Source organism: Nycticebus coucang, chromosome 13 (assembly GCF_027406575.1).
Source record: "Nycticebus coucang isolate mNycCou1 chromosome 13, mNycCou1.pri, whole genome shotgun sequence".
Taxonomy (NCBI): domain Eukaryota; kingdom Metazoa; phylum Chordata; class Mammalia; order Primates; family Lorisidae; genus Nycticebus; species Nycticebus coucang.
Window position 1 is genome coordinate 18,609,599 of NC_069792.1, and position 24,470 is coordinate 18,634,068.

At 40.6% G+C, this 24,470-nt stretch overlaps 1 protein-coding gene across 4 annotated transcripts in view; it reads left to right on the top strand.

The window, feature by feature from the left end:
* Positions 1-24,470, top strand: part of PREX2 (phosphatidylinositol-3,4,5-trisphosphate dependent Rac exchange factor 2) — a 299,369-nt gene that overhangs the window by 153,811 nt on the left and 121,088 nt on the right. For all 4 annotated transcript variants that reach the window (XM_053558919.1, XM_053558921.1, XM_053558920.1 and 1 more), the window contains 3 exons: positions 835-952; positions 3,701-3,885; positions 5,859-6,020. In XM_053558919.1, coding sequence (XP_053414894.1) covers positions 835-952; positions 3,701-3,885; positions 5,859-6,020 — 465 coding nt within the window. The remainder of the gene's footprint in view (positions 1-834; positions 953-3,700; positions 3,886-5,858; positions 6,021-24,470) is intronic.

A 24,470-nucleotide genomic window follows, 5' to 3' on the forward strand; every position in this document is an offset into this window, starting at 1 on the left:
AAATATATATTTATATATAAATCATTTACATATATTATATTTATGATTAAATATTAACTAGCATTTTCATGATTTAAAACAATGTCATAATTAAACACAACTGGGACAAGAAAAAAGAATGGATGATACATGTTATGTCGCACTGCAATAATTCAGCTCAATCTGATTTATCGGCTTATCTAGAAAAATATGAACCTTAAAGTAATACCACTATTGAAGTGTTTATTTGGTGGCCAGTTCATCTGTCTTATTTCCCTCTGTAAGATTGGAATTGCAGTTTTAATTGAAATATAGTATGATTTCTGACACAGAAGGACTAAAAGATAGTTCATGACTTGGGAACCCAAGGAACCAAAAGACTTTCTTCCATTTTCAATTTTGTTTGATTCAAAAAAAGGTAATGTATTAAAATAAGTGTGACTGTTAGGAGACTATTTAGGTGGCTTGTAAGGAGACTATTTAGGTGGTTTGAACAGTTATAGATAGTTTATTCATTAGAAGACTGTCCATCTAAGATTTAACGTAGAATTCAACCATTTATTGAGACATTCGGAAAATACATCCTATTTAAAAACTTTTGTCTTTGGAACATATGTTTGGAAGGTGTAATTTCCATAAAACATAATTTTTGGAAGAGAAAACTTTAAGCTTAAAAAAAGAGTCAGTGTGTTAAATGATTAGTTTCTGATGTTGATTTTCTCTTTCAAATGTTATTGTTTTTATACAAGCTAGAGGGATTTAAAGGTGGTCAAGTCTCCTGAAGTAGGTTGTGAAATGGCCATGCCTTTTAGGAAGTGCTAATACATCTGAGATTTCTCTTCCCCTCATTTCCAGCAAGATTCCATACAATGGGTTTATAATAGCATTGAGAGTGCTCAAGAAGACCTTCAAAAATCTAACTCCAAGCGCCCCGGAGATGAAGCTGGGGATGCTTTTGACTGCAAGGTGGAAGGTAGGTTCCTTTTGTTCCTTCTTTCTCTCCCCACATGCTTATCGTATTTTTTCCCACTGTGCTTTTGCCTACTGCGAAGATTGAAGGTCTTAACATGTTCAAGTCGCTTTCTTAAGTCCCTGTTACCAAATAGATGTCATGTCAAAAACTCACATGAGGAATAATAGCTAGCAGCTAGCATGTCATAACTGTGCCCATTTGTTAGGGACCGTATTGAGTGTTTTATGTGGATTGTCTAATTTAGTCATCGAAAAAGAAAATCTCATGAAGTAGATGTGATCACCATCATTCACTTTTTAGGAGAGAAGAAATTGAGGCCTGTACAGGTTAAGGGACTTGCCCAAGACAGGTAAGGGGTGGAGCAAGGATTCGAACTCAAGTTATAACGTGTTTCCTTGTTCGGAGTGGAAATGTTCAGACCCTGCTACGCCAGCATGGCTCACAGACCAGCACTATCGATACCACTTAGAGCTAGACAGAAATGCAGAACCTCAGCCCCCTCAAGCTCTACTGAATCAGAACCCCCATTTTAAAATGGAGCGAACTGGTGTTTGTGCATATTAATCTGAGAAGCCCTGGTCCAGATGTTTCTTTTGAAAATACATTCTTGGTTCAAGTAATGTTTATTGTATTCTAATGTTGACAGTAAAGAAAGAGAAAAACTAGTGATGTAAAAATGAGAGAGAAAGAGCGAGAAGGAGAGAAAGGAACTGAGGAGAGAGAAATCTTTTGATAAGAGTTCTTATCATTTCTGGTTTCACGGTGGGGAAAACCAGCAACCCGCTGTATTCAGCAGCTTTTTTGTCAAGGGTGACTGAGGCAGTTACATTTAGTTCTGGATTTGACATTCTCCTGGTGTATTTCCATTTATATTACTGGCGGATATTTCTGGAGATTCTTATTGTACTATTAGGTTCTTCCAAACCAGCACAGGTAAAGAACTCCCTATTCTCAGCTGTTTTCACTTACAACACTTCTGATGCATATGTGTGTGTGTGTGTGGGAAGGGGGGTTGCCTCACACCAACCAAGTCACCAACACTCGTGACACCAACTGGGCGTTCTACAGTTCAACTCAGTCTCACAAGGCTGCCCACAGGTCAAATGTCTGTGACAAGTCTCAGGATTTCACCTCTATTTTTGAGCAATTTGCTATAAATTTAGGGAGGTCCTACACCCCTTCCTTGAGTTCAGTTCTTTGCTGGAATGGCTAGAGAATGCAGACATTTTATTGTCACTGGTTTATTATAAAGGATATAACAGGAAGAGCCAGGATCAGAGGGACACAGTGTGAGTCCAGAAGAGTCTTTCCACAGGAGCTCTGTCCAGGTGTCACACCCCAACCCCCTTGACACGTACATTGGATGTGGTTACCAGCTCAGAAGCTCTCTGAGCTGTGTCCTTGGACCCCTACTTATGGCTTTTTATGGAAATTCCCTTTTGTAAACATGATTGATGAAACCATTGGCCCTTGGTGATTGAACTTAATCTCTAGCCCTTATGTAGGGCTGGAAGTCCCAACCCCTGATCACATGGTTGGTTCCTCTGTGCTCACTTCATTAGCATAAACTCAGGTATGTTCGAAAGGGGCTCATTACAAGTTACAAAACACACTCCTATTACTATCACTCAGTAAATTACAAGGATTTTAGGAGCTTTCTGTCAGGAGCAGGGGCCAAACACCAAACATGTTTCTCATTGTCTGATACCTGTACACACTGCTCTTGAGGGAATACGGAGGAAGAACCGTTTCCTCCACTCCTGGGAGACTGTTTGGTGGACCCCACCTAAGTCCTGGGCAGCATCAGTAATATCTCAACCTCATTGGAGCAGTAAAGTTTTACGATAAGACATATGGTGTTTATTCAAATCTCAGGATGCCGTCTTGAGGCTTTTACTCCTCATTTGGAATAAATGAGCATCAGCTCTGCATTGAAACGGAGGTGATCAAGCCGCTGCTCTGGAAATTGATTTGTAGCTACTTGGGGTTTAATTGCTTTAAGGAAAATCAGTATTCTGCTTTTGCTTATTTAATATTTACTATTTACGCTGTTTTAGGATTTTGTTTTAAAGACGCTGATATTTTAGTTTTACTCATTTAATATTTACTGTTAGGTCTCCAAGGAGCTCTTTAATTGAGATTTTTGGTGTTTTTTTCACCAGTTAACTGATTGTAGGATAAAAAGCACATGCTCATATTCCAGATAGAAATTTTATTATAGTGAACAATGAAAAATGTTCTCAGTGAGCTCGCTCGGTAAGATGCTGACTGGGAAACTTCAGGCATCCTCCTTCCTCCACCGATGAAATTATTCCTGCACCTCCTTTCTGCTTCTTCATTATGGCCTTTCTTATACTTTCCTGCTTTGAAAAAATATTCCATACACTATTTGGGAAGATTTAGAAACCCCCATTTTAGGTCATGCATGTCTTTAATAAAAAATACAAAATTGTACATACAGTGTTTATATTGGTATAAATAGGTAGACATGATCCACAGATCAGTGAGGATATACAAAGATAAGACTAGTCATGTTAGAGCAGTGAGATTTGGATCCCTCAGACATATGCTTTTTCCAAAGTGTTCTTATTTTTAAAAATGTTAAAAATAGATGCTTCATTCAACGCATCAGACCTAACCATCCTTTAAAGTAGTCTTTAAAAAAATTATTCAAGGAGACTCAACATTATTTGAAGAGCTGGACAGCCCCTTCCTGAATCTGATGAATTACTGTGGTCTTTATTCCAGAGGTCATCGACAAGTTCAACACCATGGCGATCATTGACGGGGAGAAGGAGCATGTGAGTCTGACGGTGGACAACGTCCACCTGGAGTACGGTGTCGTATATGAGTACGACAGCACGGCCGGCATAAAGTGCAATGTGGTGGAGAAGATGATCGAGCCCAAAGGCTTCTTCAGCTTAACTGCCAAGGTAGGAGTGATCCAGGGAAAACAAGGCTCTCCTGCACCCTCACTTATACAGATATACTAGCTGTCCGAGTTGCCTCTGTCAGCTCATTCAGCTTCTTTTTATTTTCACTCTTCCCTCTGCACCATTACTGCCTTTGTGCACAGCCTCCCTTTCATAGATTCTTTTGGAGCGCAGTGTTAAATTACACAGGTCTCTTCCTCAGGCAAATGCCTGTTGATAATATAAAGGCTTCCCTGCATTTATTAAGTTTGCTTTGTCTGTGATCTCGAATATGATTCAGATGATTTTTGTGATAGACACTGCTTTTTTTTTTTTTTTTACTGCACATAATCCTCTGAAGAGTATTTCAGGTTGTGAAATGAGGATAAGAAATTTTAAACTCTCCAAGTGTCATGTTTAGTTCGTACAATCTCAGGAAGCCTAGAGAGCAGTTGGTGAATAGATTCTTGGACATTTATATAATTCTCATTTGGGAAGGTCATCGCCGTAAGGTTCTTAGACTGAAGCAAGATGGGGAGGCAGGAAGGGGGGGTCTCCATCCAAATGGATAAAACACACGGTAAAGAGGCGACTCTGCTTGCCCTTACGCCCTCCTGCAAGGTTAGTCGGCCAGACTCCCCCTGTGTGCACCACAGCCTCGCCACACTCTTATATCATCCTAGAAGAAGTCAGACATCGAAAGTAAGAAAAATGGCATAGAGTTTCCCTACCTTCACTTCCTCATTTTAATTCTTTTCATTTATGTATAGTTGAGATAGATTTAGCATTTATAACATACATTTAAAACATTTTGGTGGAGAAAATAACAGAGAGATCTAAATGAACTGTTTTAAAATTAACTACTTTTTGTTTTGTATTCTGTAAGTCAACTTTTACAGAAATCCTGTCCTTCCGATGATACTATATCATTATGAAATCCCTTCCTACCTGCCCTGTACTAATCTATGTAATTAATCCATATACGAGTTTGGGCCTAGGTTGTTATAATTATTTTATCTCATTTTCCAGCTATTTGACGTTTGTAAATTACATGGATTATTCTGTACTTGCCAACCGTGTAAACTAGTACCGCAAATGTCATTTCCATTTTACACATGAAGAAGAGAGAGCCAAAGAAATTAAGAAATTTGGCTGAGGTCATACCGTTAGTGATTTAGTCAGCTCTAATTTCTAGACTAATAATTAAACAAAATCTCACACTCCATATTCATTGTAACAGGGCAATGGAGGTGGTAAGGGAACATATTTTATGTTTCACAGAATGTTAAAAATGTTGGTTAAGGATATAATTGATCCTTGTGATTTTTGAATAATCACAGGTCATAAATATACCATATAATTAATTCTCAAGTCATTGGAAATTCCCAGTAATCTATGGTACACACACACACACGGACACATGCATGTACACACACACTGCCTTACAACTGATTCAAACGGTCAGAAGAATTCACTAATTGAAAACGTCACGTGGATACTTTGACCTGATGCTTTTATGGAGCTCAGACACTGCACATAACTAACACTCATTTGTACTTTTTCAAGATAACTTTCCATGTATCCGTTCCTTTAGCAAGCATTTGTTAAATGCAGTCTTCCTGCCCTTGCTGAGTCTTCAGTAATAAATAAGGATGCTCCTGGTTTTCCTGAGTTTTTTTGTGCTAGTATGAATTAAGGAAAAAAGATGTTCTCAGAGACTGCCAACTAAAATACAGGAGCCGTGTTCACCTATCAGAATGTACTGATTTATCCAGCAGGGAGTCTTTGAAGTCCACTTACCTCCCTACTCTGGCATTTATAGTCAGCAGAAGGCAAAACCTGAGATTTCAAACAAGTAAGTTGAATCTCCTCACCGACAGGGCCTCACTGAACTTGAACATCCACCAGGAGACCAATAGAGGAAAGTTGCTCCACGTTAACTAATGACGTGTTTATGTTGTGTGCGGGAGTAATGCATGTGTTTATCCCTGCAGATCCTTGAAGCATTGGCTAAAAGTGATGATCATTTTGTACAAAATTGTGCCAGCCTTAATTCTCTAAATGAAGTGATTCCTGCTGATCTTCAGAGTAAATTCAGTGCCATGTGCAGTGAAAGAATAGAACACGTGCGGCAGAGAATATCCAGTTACAAAAAGGTAAAGGTCCTATGGATTTTACGTGTAGTTGTCATAGAAATTAATATTAACTTATCAAATTTAAATCAACTCTCGATATTTTCTTTACTTATTTATGATGTACCAGTTTACTGAAATAACATTTACTTAATGCTTTCAAGTTTGTAAGATGCTTTTGTATCCATTATGTCATTTGATCTTGGTAGACCTGTGAGCTATGTTATTTTTCCACATTTTTTTTTTTTTTTTTTATTGCTGGGGATTCATTGACGGTACAATAAGCCAGGTTACACTGATTGCAATTGTTAGGTAAAGTCCCTCTTGCAATCATGTCTTGACCCCATAAAGTGTGACACATACCAAGGCCCCACCCGCCTCCATCCATCCCTCTTTCTGCTTTCCCCCTCCCATAACCTTAATTGTCATTAATTGTCCTCATATCAAAACTGAGTACATAGGATTCATGCTTCTCCATTCTTGTGATGCTTTACTAAGAATAATGTCTTCAACTTCCATCCAGGTTAATACAAAGGATGTAAAGTCTCCATTTTTTTCAATGCCTGAATAGTATTCCATGGTATACATATACCACAGCTTGTTAATCCATTCCTGGGTTGGTGGGCATTTAGGCTGTTTCCACATTTTGGCGATTGTAAATTCAGCTGCAATAAACAGTCTAGTACGAGTGTCCTTATGATAAAAGGATTTTTTTCCTTCTGGGTAGATGCCCAGTAATGGGATTGCAGGATCAAATGGGAGGTCTAGTTTGAGTGCTTTGAGGTTTCTCCATACTTCCTTCCAGAAAGGTTGTACTAGTTTGCAGTCCCACCAGCAGTGTAAAAGTGTTCCCTTCTCTCCACATCCACACCAGCATCTGCAGTTTTGAGATTTTGTGATGTGGGCCATTCTCACTGGGGTTAGATGATATCTCAGGGTTGTTTGATTTGCATTTCTCTAATATATAGAGATGGTGAACATTTTTTCATGTGTTTGTTAGCCATTCGTCTGTCATCTTTAGAGAAAGTTCTATTCATGTCTCTTGCCCATTGATATATGGGATTGTTGGCTTTTTTCATGTGGATTAATTTGAGTTCTCTATAGATCCTAGTTATCAAGCTTTTGTCTGATTGAAAACATGCAAATATCCTTTCCCATTGTGTAGGTTGTCCATTTGCTTTGGTTATTGTGTCCTTAGCTGTACAGAAGCTTTTCAGTTTAATGAAGTCCCATTTGTTTATTTTTGTTGTTGTTGCAATTGCCATGGCAGTCTTCTTCATGAAGTCTTTCCCCAGGCCAATATTTCCCAGTGTTTTTCCTATGCTTTCTTTGAGGATTTTTATTGTTTCATGCCTTAAATTTAAGTCCTTTATCCATCTTGAATCAATTTTTGTGAGTGGGGAAAGGTGTGGGTCCAGTTTCAGTCTTTTACATGTAGACATCCAGTTCTCCCAACACCATTTATTGAATAGGGAGTCTTTCCCCCAGGGTATGTTCTTGTTTGGTTTCTTGAATATTAGTTGGTTGTAAGATGTTAGTTTCATTTCTTGGTTTTCAATTCGATTCCAAGTGTCTATGTTTCTGTTTTTGTGCCAGTACCATGCTGTCTTGACCACTATGGCTTTGTAGTACAGCTTAAAATCTGATATGCTGATGCCCCCAGCTTTATTTTTATTACTAAGAACTGCCTTAGCTATACGGGTTTGTTTCTGGTTCCATACAAAACGCAGAATCATTTTCTCCAAATCTTGAAAGTACGATGTTGGTATTTTGATAGGAATGGCATTGAATAGGTAGATTGCTTTGGAAAGTATAGACATTTTAACAATGTTGATTCTTCCCGTCCATGAGCATGGTATGTTCTTCCATTTGTTAATATCCTCTGCTATTTCCTTTCTGAGGATTTCATAGTTTTCTTTATAGAGGTCCTTCACCTCCTTCGTTAGGTATATTCCTAGGTATTTCATTTTCTTTGAAACTATGGTGAAGGGAGTTGTGTCCTTAATTAGCTTTTCATCTTGACTGTTATTGGTGTATACAAAGGCTACTGACTTGTGGACATGGATTTTATATCCTGAAACATTACTGTATTTTTTGATGACTTCTAGGAGTCTTGTGGTTGAGTCTTTGGGGTTCTCTAAGTATAAGATCATGTCGTCAGCAAAGAGGGAGAGTTTGACCTCCTCTGCTCCCATTTGGATTCCCTTTATTTCCTTGTCTTGCCTAATTGTATTGGCTAGAACTTCCAGCACTATGTTGAATAGTAAAGGTGACAGAGGACAACCTTGTCTGGTTCCAGTTCTAAGAGGAAAAGCTTTCAGTTTTACTTCATTCAGTAAAATATTGGCTGTGGGTTTGTCATAGATAGCTTCAATCAGTTTTAGAAATGTGCCACCTATGCCTATACTCTTCAGTGTTCTAATTAGAAAAGGATGCTAGATTTTATCAAATGCTTTTTCTGCATCTATTGAGAGGATCATGTGATCTTTACTTTTGCCTCTGTTAATATGGTGGATAACGTTTTTGGACTTGCGTATGTTAAACCAGCCTTGCATCCCTGTGATGAAGCCTATTTGATCATGATAAATGACTTTTTTGATGATAAGCTGTAATCTATTGGCTAGGATTTTGTTGAGAATTTTTGCATCTATATTCATGAGTGAGATTGGTCTGAAATTCTCCTTTTTGTTTGGGTCTTTTCCTGGTTTTGGTATCAGGGTGATGTTTGCTTCATAGAATGTGTTGGGGAGGATTCCTTCTTCCTCAATTTTTTGGAATAATTTCTGCAGTACAGGAATAAGCTCTTCCTTGAAGGTTTCATATAATTCTGCAGTGAAGCCATCTGGACCAGGGCATTTTTTGGTTGGAAGATTTTTTATTGTTTCTTTGATCTCAGTGCTTGAAATTGGTCTGTTCAGGAGCTCTATTTCTTCCTGGCTGAGTCTAGGGAGAGGGTGTGATTCCAAATATTTATCCATTTCCTTCACATTGTCAAATTTCTGGGCATAGAGTTTCTGGTAGTATTCAGAGATGATCTCTTGTATCTCTGTGGGATCAGTTGTTATTTCCCCTTTATCATTTCTGATTGAGGTTACTAGAGATTTTACTTTTCTATTCCTCATTAGTCTGGCCATGGTTTATCTATTTTATTTATTTTTTTCAAAAAACCAACTCCTTGTTTCATTAATATTCTGAATGATTCTTTTGTTTTCAATTTCATTGATCTCTGATTCGATTTTGGATATTTCTTTTCTTCTATTGAGTTTAGGCTTAGATTGTTCTTCTTTTTCCAGTTGCATAAGATGGCTTGTGAGATTGTTGATGCACTCTCTTTCTGTTTTTCGAATGTAGGCATCTAAAGCGATGAATTTTCCTCTCAAAACTGCTTTTGCAGTATCCCACAGGTTTTGGTAGCTTGTGTCTTCATTGTTGTTATGCTCAAGGAAGTTAATAATTTCCTGTTTTATTTCTTCCTGCACCCATCTGTTATTCAACAGAAGATTGTTTAATTTCCATGCCTTTGTGTGGGGTCGAGCATTTTTGTTGGAGTTGAGTTCCACCTTTAGTGCCTTATGGTCTGAGAAGATACAAGGTAAAATTTCAATTCTTTTGATTCTGTTGATATTTGTTTTGTGTCCCAGGATATGATCAATTTTGGAGAATGTTCCATAGGGTGATGAAAAGAATGTATATTCTTTATCTTTGAGGTGGAGTGTTCTATATGTGTCTATAAAGCACAGTTGTTCTAGGGTCTCATTTAAATCTCTTATAGCTTTGTTTAATTTCTGTTTCGAGGATCTGTCCAGCTCTGTAAGAGGAGTGTTAAAGTCCCCTCTTATTATGGTATTATCAGATATCGTATTGCTCAGACTGAGTAGGGTCTGTTTCAAGAATCTGGGAGCATTTAAATTGGGTGGATAAATATTTAGAATTGAAATGTCTTCTTGTTGTATTTTTCCCTTGACCAACATAAAGTGACCATCTTTGTCCTTTTTGACTTTAGTTGCTTTAATCCACATGAATCTGAAAATAAGATTGCAACTCCTCTTTTCTTCTGAATGCCATTTGCCTGAAAAATTGTCTTTCAATATTGACTCGGAGCTTTAATTTGTCTTTTGAAGCCAGGTGTGTTTCTTGCAGACAGCAAATGGATGGCTTGTGTTTTTTAATCCAGTCAGCCAATCTATGTCTCTTCAGTGGGGAATTCAAGCCATTAACATTTATTGAGATAATTGATAAGTGTGGTAGTATTCTATTCATCTTATTTTGTGAGAGTCCATTGCTTAGTTTTATCTTTTGCATCAGTGTGGAGGTTAGGTTCTGTCCTTTGATTTCTGAGTTCTTACTTTGCTGCTGATCCATTGTGGTGGTCAGTGTGCAGAACAGGTTGAAATATTTCCTGTAGAGCTGGTCTTGTTGGGGTGAATTTCCTCAATGTTTGTATATCCGTAAATAATTTGATTTCTCCGTCAATTTTGAAGCTTAGCTTAGCAGGGTAAAGAATTCTGGGCTGGAAATTGTTCTGTTTAAGTAGATTAAAGGTAGATGACCATTGTCTTCTTGCTTGGAAAGTTTCATTAGAGAAGTCTGCGGTCACTCTGATGGATTTGCCCCTGTAGGTCAACTGGCGCTTACTCCTGGCTGCTTGCAGAATCTTTTCTTTTGTCTTGACTTTGGACAGATTCATCACAATTTGTCTTGGAGAAGCTCGGTTAGAGTTGAGGCGACCTGGAGTGTGATATCCCTCTGAAAGCAGTGTGTCAGAATCTTTGGTGATATTTGGGAAATTTTCATTTATAATATTCTCTAGTATGGCTTCCATACCTCTGGGGCATTCTTCTTCCCCTTCTGGAATTCCTATAACTCGTATGTTGGAACGCTTCATAAAGTCCCATAATTCTGACAGTGCACGTTCTGCTTTCTCTCTCTTCTTTTCTGCCTCTTTTACTATCTGAGTTATCTCAAAAACTTTGTCTTCTCCCTCTGAAATTCTTTCTTCTGCATGGTCTAACCTGTTGCTGATACTTTCCATTGCATCTTTAAGTTCCCTAATTGACTGTTTCAGTTCCTTCAGCTCTGCTATATCCTTTTTATATTCTTCATATCATTCATCTCTTATTTGATTCTGTTTTTGGATTTCCTTTTGGTTATTTTCCACTTTATTAGCAGTTGCCTTCATTGTTTCCATCATTTCTTTCATTGTTTTCAACATGTGTATTCTAAATTCCCTTTCTATCATTCCTAACATTTCTTTATAGGTGGAATCATCTGCAGTAGCTACCTCATGGTCCCTTGCGGGTTGTTCTGGACTGGTTCTTCATGTTGCCTGGAGTTTTCTGCTGATTCTTCCTCATGAGTGATTTCTTTTATTTGTTTCCTTGCCCTAATTTTCCTTTCACTTCCTCTTTCTCTTTAAGTTCTCGTGCCAGTGGACTAAAGGTTACAGGACCAGAAGGGTGAGAAGGTTGAAGTGCAAAAAAGGGATGAAAGAAAGGAGGACCGAGGGATAAGAAGAAAAAAGAAAAATAGTGAAAGGAGGGAGGTGGGTAAAAGGAATATTGACAAAATAAGAGAGGCACAGAAAGAGGGAGACAGAGCAATATAGGTGTACAGTAGGGTACTTTGATACAACCTTAAAAAAACCCCACCTTCTGGGGTGGCCAGTTGGGTGGTTCCCTTGAGGTCAGCAGCTCTTTGCTAACCTGATCAGACACAGTACCCCACCTCCACCAATAGAGAGGAAAGACAAAAATGTTATAAATCAAATCAAAAGAAGCAAACAGAAAACTTTACGGGATAAAATTGGGTGAAAAACCAAATAATAGCGGTAGAAACACTAGCAAAAATGAAGTTCTAGTTATTGAAAAAGGCAGCAATAGGTAATTATAATTAAACTAGAAAAATTGAGAAAGAAAAAGGATCTGTATGGAAAAGGTTGAAATTAAAAAACAAAACAACATCAACAACATCAAAATAAACAAAAAAAACAACCAAAAAAAAAAAAAACACAACCAAAAACAAAGCTGTATGTATATGTTGTTGAATATTGTCTGGGGAACACGTGGTCTTCTGGGGTATGAGATGTTAATCACAGTTCTGATATGACTGGAGGCTGCTGACTTCTCAAACCCCAGCAGGTAGACAGCCTAAATCTCTCTTCAGCCCCCTTAAAAGGCACTTTGAACTTGTAAACTTGCTGAGCAAAAGCTTTCCCAGGAAAGTGCTTGTCTCTGGAATCACTGCTGAAGTGGCTATCCACTTACCCAGTGTGCCAGAACCGGTCTCACTCTGCCCCTGAGGGTTAGGGCTGCAAGGCGGCTCAGACCCCACCCTTAGGCTACTTGGTTGCTGGGTTACCAGCTCCCACCTGATTCTAGCTCTGCGACCCTGAGGGCGGAGCTTGCCGGGGCAGATGGCTTACAATGGCTCCCTGTGACCCACAGCCAAACACTATTAGCTCCGTCTGGCTGAGCAGCTCAGAGTGGGGCCCTAGACAACTGCCAGAGTTCTCTGTACTCCCACTCAGGCTCTCCCCAAGGCAGTTCAACTGAGTGCCAAGTCCAAAGACACCAAAATAGTTCACAGGTAAGGCCTTTCTGGTTTGCAGTCTCACTGCTACTGAACTTACAGTTGCGGTGGGTTTAGACGGATTGAACACACACAACCACTTGCCGTTTTTCCACTGTTTTAGTCCTCCTCTTGGGGTCCAGAAGTCTCTTGCTGACTCCCTGTATCCTCACAGGGGTGATGATAGGCAGATCCCACCAGCCAGAGATGCCTGGAGTCCTATCTCCCCAGACTCACGGTGCCCAGAAGCAAGGAAGCTGTTACTCGGCCGCCATCTTGCTCTGCCTCCTATTTTTCCACATTTTCAAAATACAGTAATGAAGACTAAAGAATTAAATTATTTTTTAGAAAAAGATAGAGCGTGGCTTTGAATTCAGACTATTCTAAAGTCAAATTTTAAATTTACACTGTTGCTCTTCTTTGATTTTTCACCTAACACAGAGAATAGAAGCCCTCTATTAGAAAGTACCTGGAATATGGGTCGTTTGAAATTGATTGATTGGTTCATTTATTTGAAATATAATTACTGGGCACCTATTGTGTGCCGAGCACTGTTCTAGGTTCCAGGAATATAGCAGGGAATGTGACAATTTCTCTCCTAGGAGAGACAACAGAGACTGAAATAAATTCCTACGGGGGGGGAATATAAAATATTAAAAAGATTTATGAGGACATCAACAGAGGGAGGTGTTATGGGCAGCACGTGGTGAGAGTTTTGAACATCATGCCTTTGTATGCATGGATCACATCTTGTATGCCAAGAGTGGAGAAATAGAAACCAGTGGAAGCTATTGCTGTAGCCCTGTTGAGAGATGATGACTTGGGCTGCAGTGAAGATGGAGGAGACAGAGAAAATTCAATGGATTCGGGATCTATTTTCCAGGTAGAATTAGTGGGAACTTATCTCCGAAACATATCCTACAACAGGTTAAAATTTTTTCCAATTTCTATCCATAGGAGATTAATTTATTATCAAATTATTTCCCTCCAAATGAACCGGATCGCTCAAAATTGGGTATAGTTATACCAGAGCATGTTGTTTATCTCAGTGTATATGAATACAACTTACCTGTGTGTGTGTTTTATGTTCTTGATATACGTGGTAGTTAGTGAAACTAAGCCCACATATGTCTGTATATGCCTGTCTGAGAATAGAGACATTTGTGAATCATTATCCAAAGCACTGTCAACACGGGTTATCTCAAGTAAGAGTTGAGACAAGGGAAGAGGGACTGGTACCATTTTCCTTTAAGCACTTCCTATAATGTTTGGCTTGTTAAATTCAGTATACATTACTATTGTAATTTTTTTTCAGTCTGTTCACATGAGGAAAAAGTGATATTCAGGATCACTGCTTACTGACACGCCTGTTCCTCCTCTCCCCATGGTGGCTGAGCTCAGTTCACCTTCCCACCTATTCATGGGAAGATTCCATAAATGGGCCTTCTTGGAGCTGAAGGACTGCTTTGAAGTTAAACTTAAAAGCTCTAAACAACAGCAAATTCGCATTATTCTCGTTTGGAAGACATTTTGAAGAAGACCATCGTTCTCCTTCAGAGCCGGATCTGTAGAAGGGGGGGTGGGGCTCAGGGAGACTCTGGGTGTCCAGCTGGCCTCTGTGTGTCATTTCTCTTCCTTTTGTGCTTTTCTTTCTACTTTCTTCTCGCAGTTCTTTGTACAATAAGAAGAATGAAAGTAACATGAATTAGTTTGTAAGACAAAAGGTAAGCTGTATTTATTTAATCATAACGTTACAACAAGATATGTTAGGTAGCAAAATGATTCAGCTGATTTAAGAACGACCTACATAACACAGTCTTAAATAAGATAGATTTGGGTTTTTACTCACATGCGTGTTACACCTGTCAGGAGTCCAGAGAGGTGGGATTTGACAATCTTTTAGGTACCAGCAACTTTTCTTTGCTTTTTTTTTTTTTTTTTTGTAGAGACAGAGTCTCACTGTACCACCCTCGGTAGAGTGCCGTGGCGTCACACGGCTCACAGCAACTTCTAACTCTTGGGCTTATGCGATTCTCTTGCCTCAGCCTCCCAAGCAGCTGGGACTACAGGTACCCGCCACAACGCCCGGCTATTTTTTTGTTGCAGTTTGGCCGGGGCTGGGTTTGAACCCGCCACCCTCGGCATATGGGGCCAGCGCCCTACTCACTGAGCCACAGGCACCGCCCGGTATCAGCAACTTTTTATCTTTTTGCCTTCCTCTCCGGAATGTTGTCCTCTTCTTCAGGGTCAAAGCTGACTCACTACCACCTTGTCTAAGTTAATATATTAACCCTCAAAAAGGGGAAAAGGAAGTGGAGAGCAAAGAGTTTCCTTTTGTGAACGTGATCCAGAAAGCATACCCCTCACTCCTATTCACATCCCACTCCTCCCTTAGCAGAAGAGAGCCTGGGAAATGTAGTCTCACGGTGGACATTTATATGCCCACCAAAAACTCAGGGAATTATATTATTAAAATGGTAGGAGGACAGAATGGATACTGGAGGAAAATTATTAGTTAAACAGGTCTCAAGATTCTATGTTGTTAAGGTTGATGACTTTATTTGATGACTCTATTTGGCCCTCAGCTTCCTGGTAGCCAAAATGAAACAGGAAAGAGTCTGTTACATATTTATCAGTATCCGGGTGAAATGTGCATGCTTCCTGTGAGAAGCATAGCTTTTCTTGGGCTGTGTTCTAAAAGCAGTCTTTCATACTAGATTTCATAGAGGCAATGAACCTAAACCTATCCCTCCAGAAGAAAGGGAAGCACAGAGAGGAATTTTGTGTGGCAGACACTTTTAACGCTGTCGTCAATAGCATAGATCAGAAACTCAAAGCAGATTGGTTGTATGATGGAGCATAGAGTAGGGAAGCATTTATTCATTTTTACCTTTCATGGAAGCAGGAGGGGCTTAAGTAACAGTTATTTGAAGATGCCTTCCTTCTGGCACTTAGAATCCAATGGAAAAGAGATGTCAGGATACATGAAGTCAGCAGTAACAATAATGTCTACTTATCCTACGCGGAGCTACCACCATGAACGGTTTAATGTTCTGGCACTGCACACCTGGTTCATATAACAGTACTAGAATTATGTAATATACAACAGTTTTTAGTAGTTTACTACGAGGTATATCAGGCATTTCATGAGATATTTTACAGTTCTCCTGTATTGTGTAATTTTACCAAAATGGTGATCTGTGATAACATGTTACCCATTTCATTGATGAAGTGACTGAGTTTCAGACTTGTCAAGTAACGTGCCCACAGGCACACAGCTGGGAACAGCAGCAGAATTTGAATCTTGCTCTAAAGCTGATTATTGTTCATTTACCTGTATCTGACACTATATCACACAGCTTGTGTGCTGGTGGTATGGTTATTACTACAAGGGCAACAGGACTTTAGTAAAAGAAAAATCATTGTGGACTGGACAGTCAGCAAATGGTAGCCCCCGAAAGTTGGGAATGTTTGTCCAAGTGAAGGGGAGGAGAGATGGCCTTGAAGTAAAGAAAGACGCCATAAGTGAAGGCAGAGATGTAGCAATGAGACTGACCTTACTGATGAAGAAGTGGCATAGTGCCTAGACTGGACAGGAGGATTTGAGGTGGATGCTGAAAAAAAAAGAAAACTGAGAAAATGGGATTTTTCTAGTGATATTTTGGAGTAGTGTGATAATCACATTTGTGAGCAGCAGTGTGGAGAAGAGTCCAAGTGGTGAGGGTCATATGTAATCTTTTTTACCTGTCATAACGCAAGTTGGTGGTGACTTGGACCATGTAGGAGCATTGGAGATGGAGGAAAGAGGATTAGTTCAAGGTATGTGTAGGAGACACATATCTACAGCTTTATTATAACTTGGTTATGGCAAATTAAGAAGCTGTCATTCCTTGGTTCATAACAAAAATATATGATTTGCCATAAACCGCGGTTGTGTGTTGTGGGAGATTAGAAGCGTTCAGTGCAAGGTTTCCCCACATGTAGAAGATTCTCCACAACCTCATCCTGGGGTGTGAGAGGACTTTCCATTTACTCATAGGTAACTGGCACGCTGGAAGCTTTTAAGGCAGAAATGGACAGGCTAATGGCAGTGACTTTAGATGACAAAAATACATCGCAGAATTCCAGAAAGCTCTTTTGTGTACACTGTTGTGGTTTGAGTCTCAAACAGCCACGTGTACCCACCCTGCTGCTTTCTCTAGGAGATAAGAGTTCAAGGTCACGTGTTAGTATTAGCAAGCAGCAGACTAGGTATCAGACCTGTAGAGTGCTGTCTTACTTATTTGTATTTTTAATTTAGAAATAAAAAGATACTTCTAGTTAACTAGGGCCTAAGTGTTTTAAAAGCTAACTTTGTCATCACTCCCCTTGACTGGAAACACCGTTAACATAATTGACTATATTTTTCTCTAGATAGAGAAGCAAGGTTAGCAAGAAAATATTTCAAGTTTCCTTTCTGTTTGAATAAGATATTAGTATCTACAGGGTAGCCTTAATAGGTCACGTAAGGTTAGTTCCATTTATGTATCAAAGGTGCGTCAACAGAAACCATAGCATTTTTAATCTCCACATATTTACTTTTAAACTATTATTAGCAACATATTTTTCTTCCAGATGAAGTCTTCATCCCTCCTCTTTTTGCAAAATAAAATGTATCCATAGAAACTAAAATTTCAAAGAGGCTGGCTTTACTTTTTTGACTTTAAAAGTTTTAGGTTTTAAAAATAGAAGCTACTAAGAAAATGCCAGAAAGGCTATGTTAACCAGTGTGATGAAAATGTGTCAAACGGTCTATGAAACCAGGGTATGGTGCCCCATGATCACATTAATGCACACAGCTATGATTTAATAAAAAAATAAAAAATAAAAATAGAAGCCAGTTGATTTCTGCTGTTTCTGTAGCCAGGCTGCTGTGATCCTAACAGATTTCCTGGTCAGTTACACAGAGGGGCTGTTTTCCAGCACTTGTATGAGGCAAGCTCTGACCTTACTGAAGATCTGAATGAGTCCTAAGCAGGGATTTATTCTTGGTGAAGCAGCATGCGTGGGCAATTTAGAAATAAAACTGTGCCATGTCTAGAGGAATATTCTCCCTCTAAATTGTTTTGGGAACCTTTCATAGTTCTACAGACATTCTTCTGCTTTAGAATAATTCCGTAATTGGACTTATTTTGGGTATCGGGAATACGTCCTAGATGTAAATATTTATCATGCATTTGAGAGAAAGTTCCTATGTACATAGAAATATTACATGTAGGAATTGATAGTCTTAGACTGAACTAAGTACCTTTACTTAGTAACGCCACATAACCCCCCGTCTGATACCTGGATTGGGAAAATCGTGGGAAAAATTCTTTCCCATGTCCACATCCCCTGAAAAGGATAGGCCAGCACAAAACTTTTATAGTTTCGTGCCAAAGAGGTTTTACACTCAATTGAAACTGGGGAGACCCTCTGCACAGTAATAGCTGCCCTGGGTGTTATTTCTTTTAGTCATGTGACTATAATTGGATTTAACTGTGTCGCCAGACTCAATAATTCATGAATTAACTAAAAATGCATTAAAAATCTGAAGTCCCATCTCCAAAAATAGTCTATTTCTATCACTGTATTATACAAATATGCTTTAATATAATCTATATTAAAAGAAAAGACTTCCCGGGCAGCACCTGTGGCTCAGTGAGTAGGGCACCGGTCCCATAGGCCGGAGGTGGCGGGTTCAAACCCAGCCCCGGCCAAAAAAACCACAAAAAAAAAAAAAAGAAAAGACTTCCCTTGCCCCTGACACTCCTCCCTCCCTCCCTTGCTAACTCTTTCCTGCCGAGGGCTGTGTGTACCTGTGTGTACCTGCTGTGTCTGCCTGTTGCTTCACTTACCTTCGTCCTCCAGAGCCCACACTCCAGTGAGGCTCTGGTCCCCGCCAACAAGAAAGGAGAAAGCGAGGCATATGCAATGTCATAGGTTTAGAGGTTACGGTAATTGAAATGGTTGTATCATTGACCCTTGAGCAAAGGGGGGTGAGAGCTGCAGACCCCCTGTACAGTCAAAATCCAAGTATAACTTTTGACTCCACAAAACTTAACCACTACTAGCCTACTGTTGACCAGAAGCCTTACCAAGAACATAAACTTCCAACTAGTAGGAAATGTTATGTATGTTATATGTATCATAGACCGTATTCTTGTGTGAATCATAAGGAAGGGAGAGCACACTTATTATTCCCTCATTGGGAGGATGCTCAGATAGGTCTTCATCCTTGTTGCCTTCCCCTTGAGCAGACTCAGAAGGAGAAGGGATACGAGGGGTTGGCCTGGGGGCAGGGGAGGCGGGGAGGTGGGACGGGTGTGCACACTTGGCCAAGCTTTACGGAAACACATCGTAACTTCCGTCTGACTTTTTTGGTTTTTATTTCTTTATAATGTTCGTATTTGGTACCAGTTTTTCTTCTGCCATTTGCTCTTGTGTCAGTGCCCACATCACAGAAGGCCCTGTGCCATAAAAATGATCAAAAGCTGTCTTGAATAACTGGAGCCCTCTTGCCCGATGGTCTAGTGTCCCTTTTTCCTTTTTCTGCTTCGCTTCATGTCTTCTTCCTGATTGTCGAGAGCTGCAGGCTGCACAGGTCTCTGAGTTTTCTCAAGTTGTCACACATCAAAAAATCCCACTTCTAAGTGGACTCGTACAGTCAGACACGCGTTGTTCAGGGGTCAGCTGTATTTTGCCCAAGTCCCTTTGCTTTCTCTCATTCCTTGTCTTAGCAGGATCTGATGTCGTTGACTGTAAACCTCTATTTAAACCTCTGTGACATTGCCTGGCTTCGTCCTTCCTTGTTAGTGGCCCATTCGCAGTATCCCACGCCGGTCTTCTTGACCCCTCGTGTGGCAGGGCCCTGGGGCACAGGACCGAGTCTCCTCCTCTTCCTCCTCTCTCCACGCTCCGTCTCCGGGCCTGCCCGGCCTCTCCAGCAGGACTTAATTGATACCTCCGGTTTCACATGTTCAGAACTAGCTCGAGCGCCCTCCTCTGCAGTTCATCTTTGCTGCTGCCTCCTCTGGCTCAGGATTACACGCAGCCTCACATGGTGCCTGACACTTGCATACCTCCTTCACCCCTCTCTCCCTCACACCATTCTCTTGGCTTTACAACCTCAGAATACGCAGCCTTTCCTCACTGCCTCTACGGCTGCTGGCCTCTGGTGGGCCACTGCCAGCCTCTCCTGCCAGTGGGCTCCTGCCGCACCCTGCCTGCCCACGGTTCTCCTGAATGGCTGTGCATTTCAACCATTGTCAATGCAAAACCTTTCCTGTGGCTGTGGCCTCTGAGACCTCACAATGCCTGCCCTGTTACCCTGCCTCCTCGGCCCTCCTCCTGTCCTCCCAGTCTCCTTCCTGCTCTTGGAACACAATTAGCCTTGGGCTGTTGCGCTGGCTGTTCTGTCTGTCAGGAGTGATTCTTTTCCCAGATGTTTGCATTTCAAACTCTTTCTTCCTTTGAGACTTTGCTGGAATGTCAGTGCGCCTACCCTAACTGCTGTGATGACAATTGTCAATCCATTCTTCAGATCCAGCCTTCTACTCTGCTCTATTTTGTTTTCAAGTACGTCTATCAACTCCTGCGGTTACATAATCGGCCTCCTGCATTTACTGTTTATCTCTCTCCTCATTAGAATGTAACCTCCTAGATGACAGGAATCTTTGTTTTGCTCACAATGTTTCCCAGCATGCCTAGGACACTGCGCTCCGTGTGTCATGGCTGGACAAATGAATAAAAGTGGCGATGAGTTTGGGCTACGTTATCCACAATAGGTCTAAAGCCCTGTCTCTCCCAACTCACCTCTCCCTATACCCTGTACATTTCTTTATTGCAAAATCGCACTTTTATTTTGGAGAAAAAAGCTTTTTTCCCCTTTCCTTGGGAGCTCTCCAAAACAGATTAATGAACTTTAGTGTTGCTAACAAGATAGGCAGGTTAATGTTCCCAGGGCCACTTGGCACAATCAGAATTTGTTCTCATACACGAATCACATGAACTATACCTTCCTCATTTTAGTTTTTGAGTTTCAGAAGGGCTCACAGTGGCATAGCAGGACATGCTGTCTGGGAGAACAGTTTTAATCTTTAAAATGTTACCACATTTTCAGTACCTGTGACTGTGGGGTCCCTGTCACTGCTTCTCCCTCTCTGAGGGACACCCCAGGGTGGGAGGCAGTGCCATGTTCTTACGGACCATCTTCTCGAGGAGGTTTTTAGCAGAGAGGGCTTCTCTCTGGAGCTTAGTCTTCCAGAAGAGTCCAGGCACCTTCAGACGCGAAGGTGTGAGGGGAAGGGACATCGTGTTCGCAGGCGTTCCTGCTGGGATACATATTGGAAAGCTCTAGGAAACTTGGCCCTCTAATAAGGGAATCTTTCCCCTGCTCTCTGATCACTCCCATGACACTTCATTACAGCACCCTGTTCACTTCCTCCCCAGCACATCCCCAAATTTCTAATTATCTGGTTCACGCATTTCATACACAATTGTTCTATAATTGTAAATATACAGTCATGCACTGCATAGTGTTTTAATCAATGATGGGGGCATATGTGATAGTGGTCCCTAAAATTCTAACACTGTATTTTTACTATGCCTTTCAATGCTTAGATACACAAATACCAGCCACTGTGTTAAAGTTGCCTGCAGTGTTCAGCACAGTAACACGCTGTACAGCGGTGTAGCCCAGGAGCGGTAGGCTGGACCATATAACCAAGGCGTGTAGTAGAACAGACCGTGTAGCCTAGGGGTGTGGTGGGCTATGCCATCTGGGCTTGTGTAACACACTGTGATGTTCACACAATGATGAAATCACCTAATGATGCGTTTCTCAGCATGTGCCCCATCCTTAAGTGGTGTGTGACTGTATTATACATATGGGACATATAATTGTTATCTTCACCTGTGTCACCGACTAGAGCATGACCTCCAAGAGGGCAGGGGCTGTGTCTCCAGCATTGAGTCCAGGCTGTGGACTGGATGCCCCTCTTCCCATTTTTGAAGGGATGGGTAATTGGTTACAATGGAAGAAGGCAAGAGAAGCATAACTTCCTATTGTGGTGGATGCTGTGACAGTGTGAAATTCATTCCTGTACCCTCGTGTCTGCCATGGGAGCCTAATCTGAGACTTTTGTTCTGCAACAGCAGTGAGAAAGCACTTCTGACTGAATGTTGTGCCATGAATTCTAGGTCTATACCACGTAAGTCTTCAGGTCACAGTTTTTTTATTAGTAAACTGGGGAAAATAAGCCAGGAATTCTCTAAGTTTCTTCCTTTCTTTTAGTTTTTAGGACATTTTCCCCTTACATTACTATTAAATTTGCTCACAGTTTTTTTTTTTTTTTTAATTGTTGGGGATTCATTGAGGGTACAATAAGCCAGGTTACACTGATTGCAATTGTTAGGTAAAGTCCCTCTTGCAATCATGTCTTGACCCCATAAAGTGTGACACACACCAAGGCCCCACCCCCGTCCCTCCTTCCCTCTTTCTGCTTCCCCCCCATAACCATAATTGTCATTAATTGTCCTCATATCAAAATTGAGTACATAGGATTCATGCTTCTCCATTCTTGTGATGCTTTACTAAGAATAATGTCTTCCACGTCCATCCAGGTTAATAGAAGGATGTAAAGTCTCCATTTTTTTAATGGCTGAATAGTATTCCATGGTATACATATACCACAGCTTGTTAATCCATTCCTGGGTTGGTGGGCATTTAGGCTGTTTCCACATTTTGGCGATTGTAAATTGAGCTGCAATAAACAGTCTAGTACAAGTGTCCTTATGATAAAAGGATTTTTTTCCTTCTGGGTAGATGCCCAGTAATGGGATTACAGGATCAAATGGGAGGTCTAGCTTGAGTGCTTTGAGGTTTCTCCATACTTCCTTCCAGAAAGGCTGTACTAGTTTGCAGTCCCACCAGCAGTGTAAAAGTGTTCCCTTCTCTCCACATCCACACCAGCATCTGCAGTTTTGAGATTTTTGTGATGTGGGCCATTCTCACTGGGGTTAGATGATATCTCAGGGTTGTTTTGATTTGCATTTCTCTAATATATAGAGATGGTGAACATTTTTTCATGTGTTTGTTAGCCATTCGTCTGTCATCTTTAGAGAAAGTTCTATTCATGTCTCTTGCCCATTGATATAAGGGATTGTTGGCTTTTTTCATGTGGATTAATTTGAGTTCTCTATAGATCCTAGTTATCAAGCTTTTGTCTGATTGAAAATATGCAAATATCCTTTCCCATTGTGTAGGTTGTAAAGCTAAGGAGACAATAACCAAAGCAAAGGGACAACCTTGCTCACAGTTTTGTTAATAACTTCCTGCATTTCAATCTGTTTCCACTTGGAGTCCTACTGTGTGCTAGTACTTTGCTGAGCTGTGCAGCCCTGGCATGTGATTTGAAAACACACTTTAATATATACATATATACAGATGTTTGCACATATTTGCACATGTATACATAGTATGTGTGTATATATACATATAAGAGGATCCATATTCTAATGGTGAGCTTAAATTTATGAGATTTGACTTTTTGTATTTATTCTTGAATTTAACATAGAAAAGTTGGTGACCAGTGGTAGTCTTAATTTTTATTCTTTTATGCCTAAATTATCATTCTAATAGGATCAAGGGAGAAGAGAACATAGAGATTATTTAGTCCATATTTATTATTTTGCTAAGAACGATTAAAAACCACTCACTTGCCCAACGTCCAATCAGTCATGTGGCAGCCATAACTAGATCACAGGCAGCCAGTGACTCTCAGTGCTTTGCTTTACAGACTATAATTTAGTATAATTTCTGGAAACACCTATTTTGGGTTAGGTGTTACTCTGAGGAGGTTTGCCAATAATTATTTATAATTATGAGGAGGGTTACAGTGTGCTGTAACGTTAACATGCAGCCATGGAAAGTGAACCTAGAACTCAGGGAAGGCCTCCTAGTGATTTGATAAAATTTGAAGATGGGTTGAATGTGGTGGCTCACACCTGTGATCCTAGCACTCCAGGAGGCTGAGGCAGGAGGATCCATTGAGCTCAGGAGTTCAAGACCAGCCTGAGCAAGAGTGAGACCCCCATCCCTCCTAAAAATAGAAAAGCTAGTTTGGTGCAGTGGCAGGCTTGTAGTTCCAGCTACTAGGGAGGCTGAGGCAATAGGATCGGTTGAACCTAGGAGTTTGAGGTTGCTGTGAGCGAGGCTGACACTTGGGCAACCAAGTGAGACTTTGTCTCAAAGCAAACAAATAAGCAAACAACCAAAAAAACTTGAAGATGCATAGGAAAAAACTTGGCAATGAGGGAAGAAGAAAATTTTGAGCCCAAAGAACAGCCTGTACGAAGGCCCAGAATGAGTAGATGGTGTGTGAGAGGAACTCAATGAAGGCCAGATGGAGGTGAGGGGAAAGAGGGAGAGAGCCTGAGATATAAAATCTAGCTGAAGATCTGACTTGGGGCCACTCTGTAGACCATAGTGAAGAGAGATGGATTTGAATAGAAACCCTAGGCAGGATTTGAAGCAGTGGGGTGGCTACCCTTGGAAGTCATGCGATCACTGGAGTATCACTTTATTCCCAATGGCATAAAAGCAGAGTGCATACCAGGCTTCAGGCTAATCCTGACCTGTGCTCCCCAGAGATTAGCAGGCCGCATGGGAGGTAGAGGTGTCCTGTCACTCTGGCCGGTACCACCACACCTTGCTATCCAAACTGCATGCAGACTCACGCTTTGGATTTCTGACTATGTTGGGAATAATCCCGTCTTCTTCACCGTTGGACCTAGCAGCTTCCCTAATTTTGCCATTTTCTTGTTTGGAAAATCCTTTCCCTGGCCTTCTGCCCTGGGACACCAATTTCTCCATCAGACTCCTTCAGC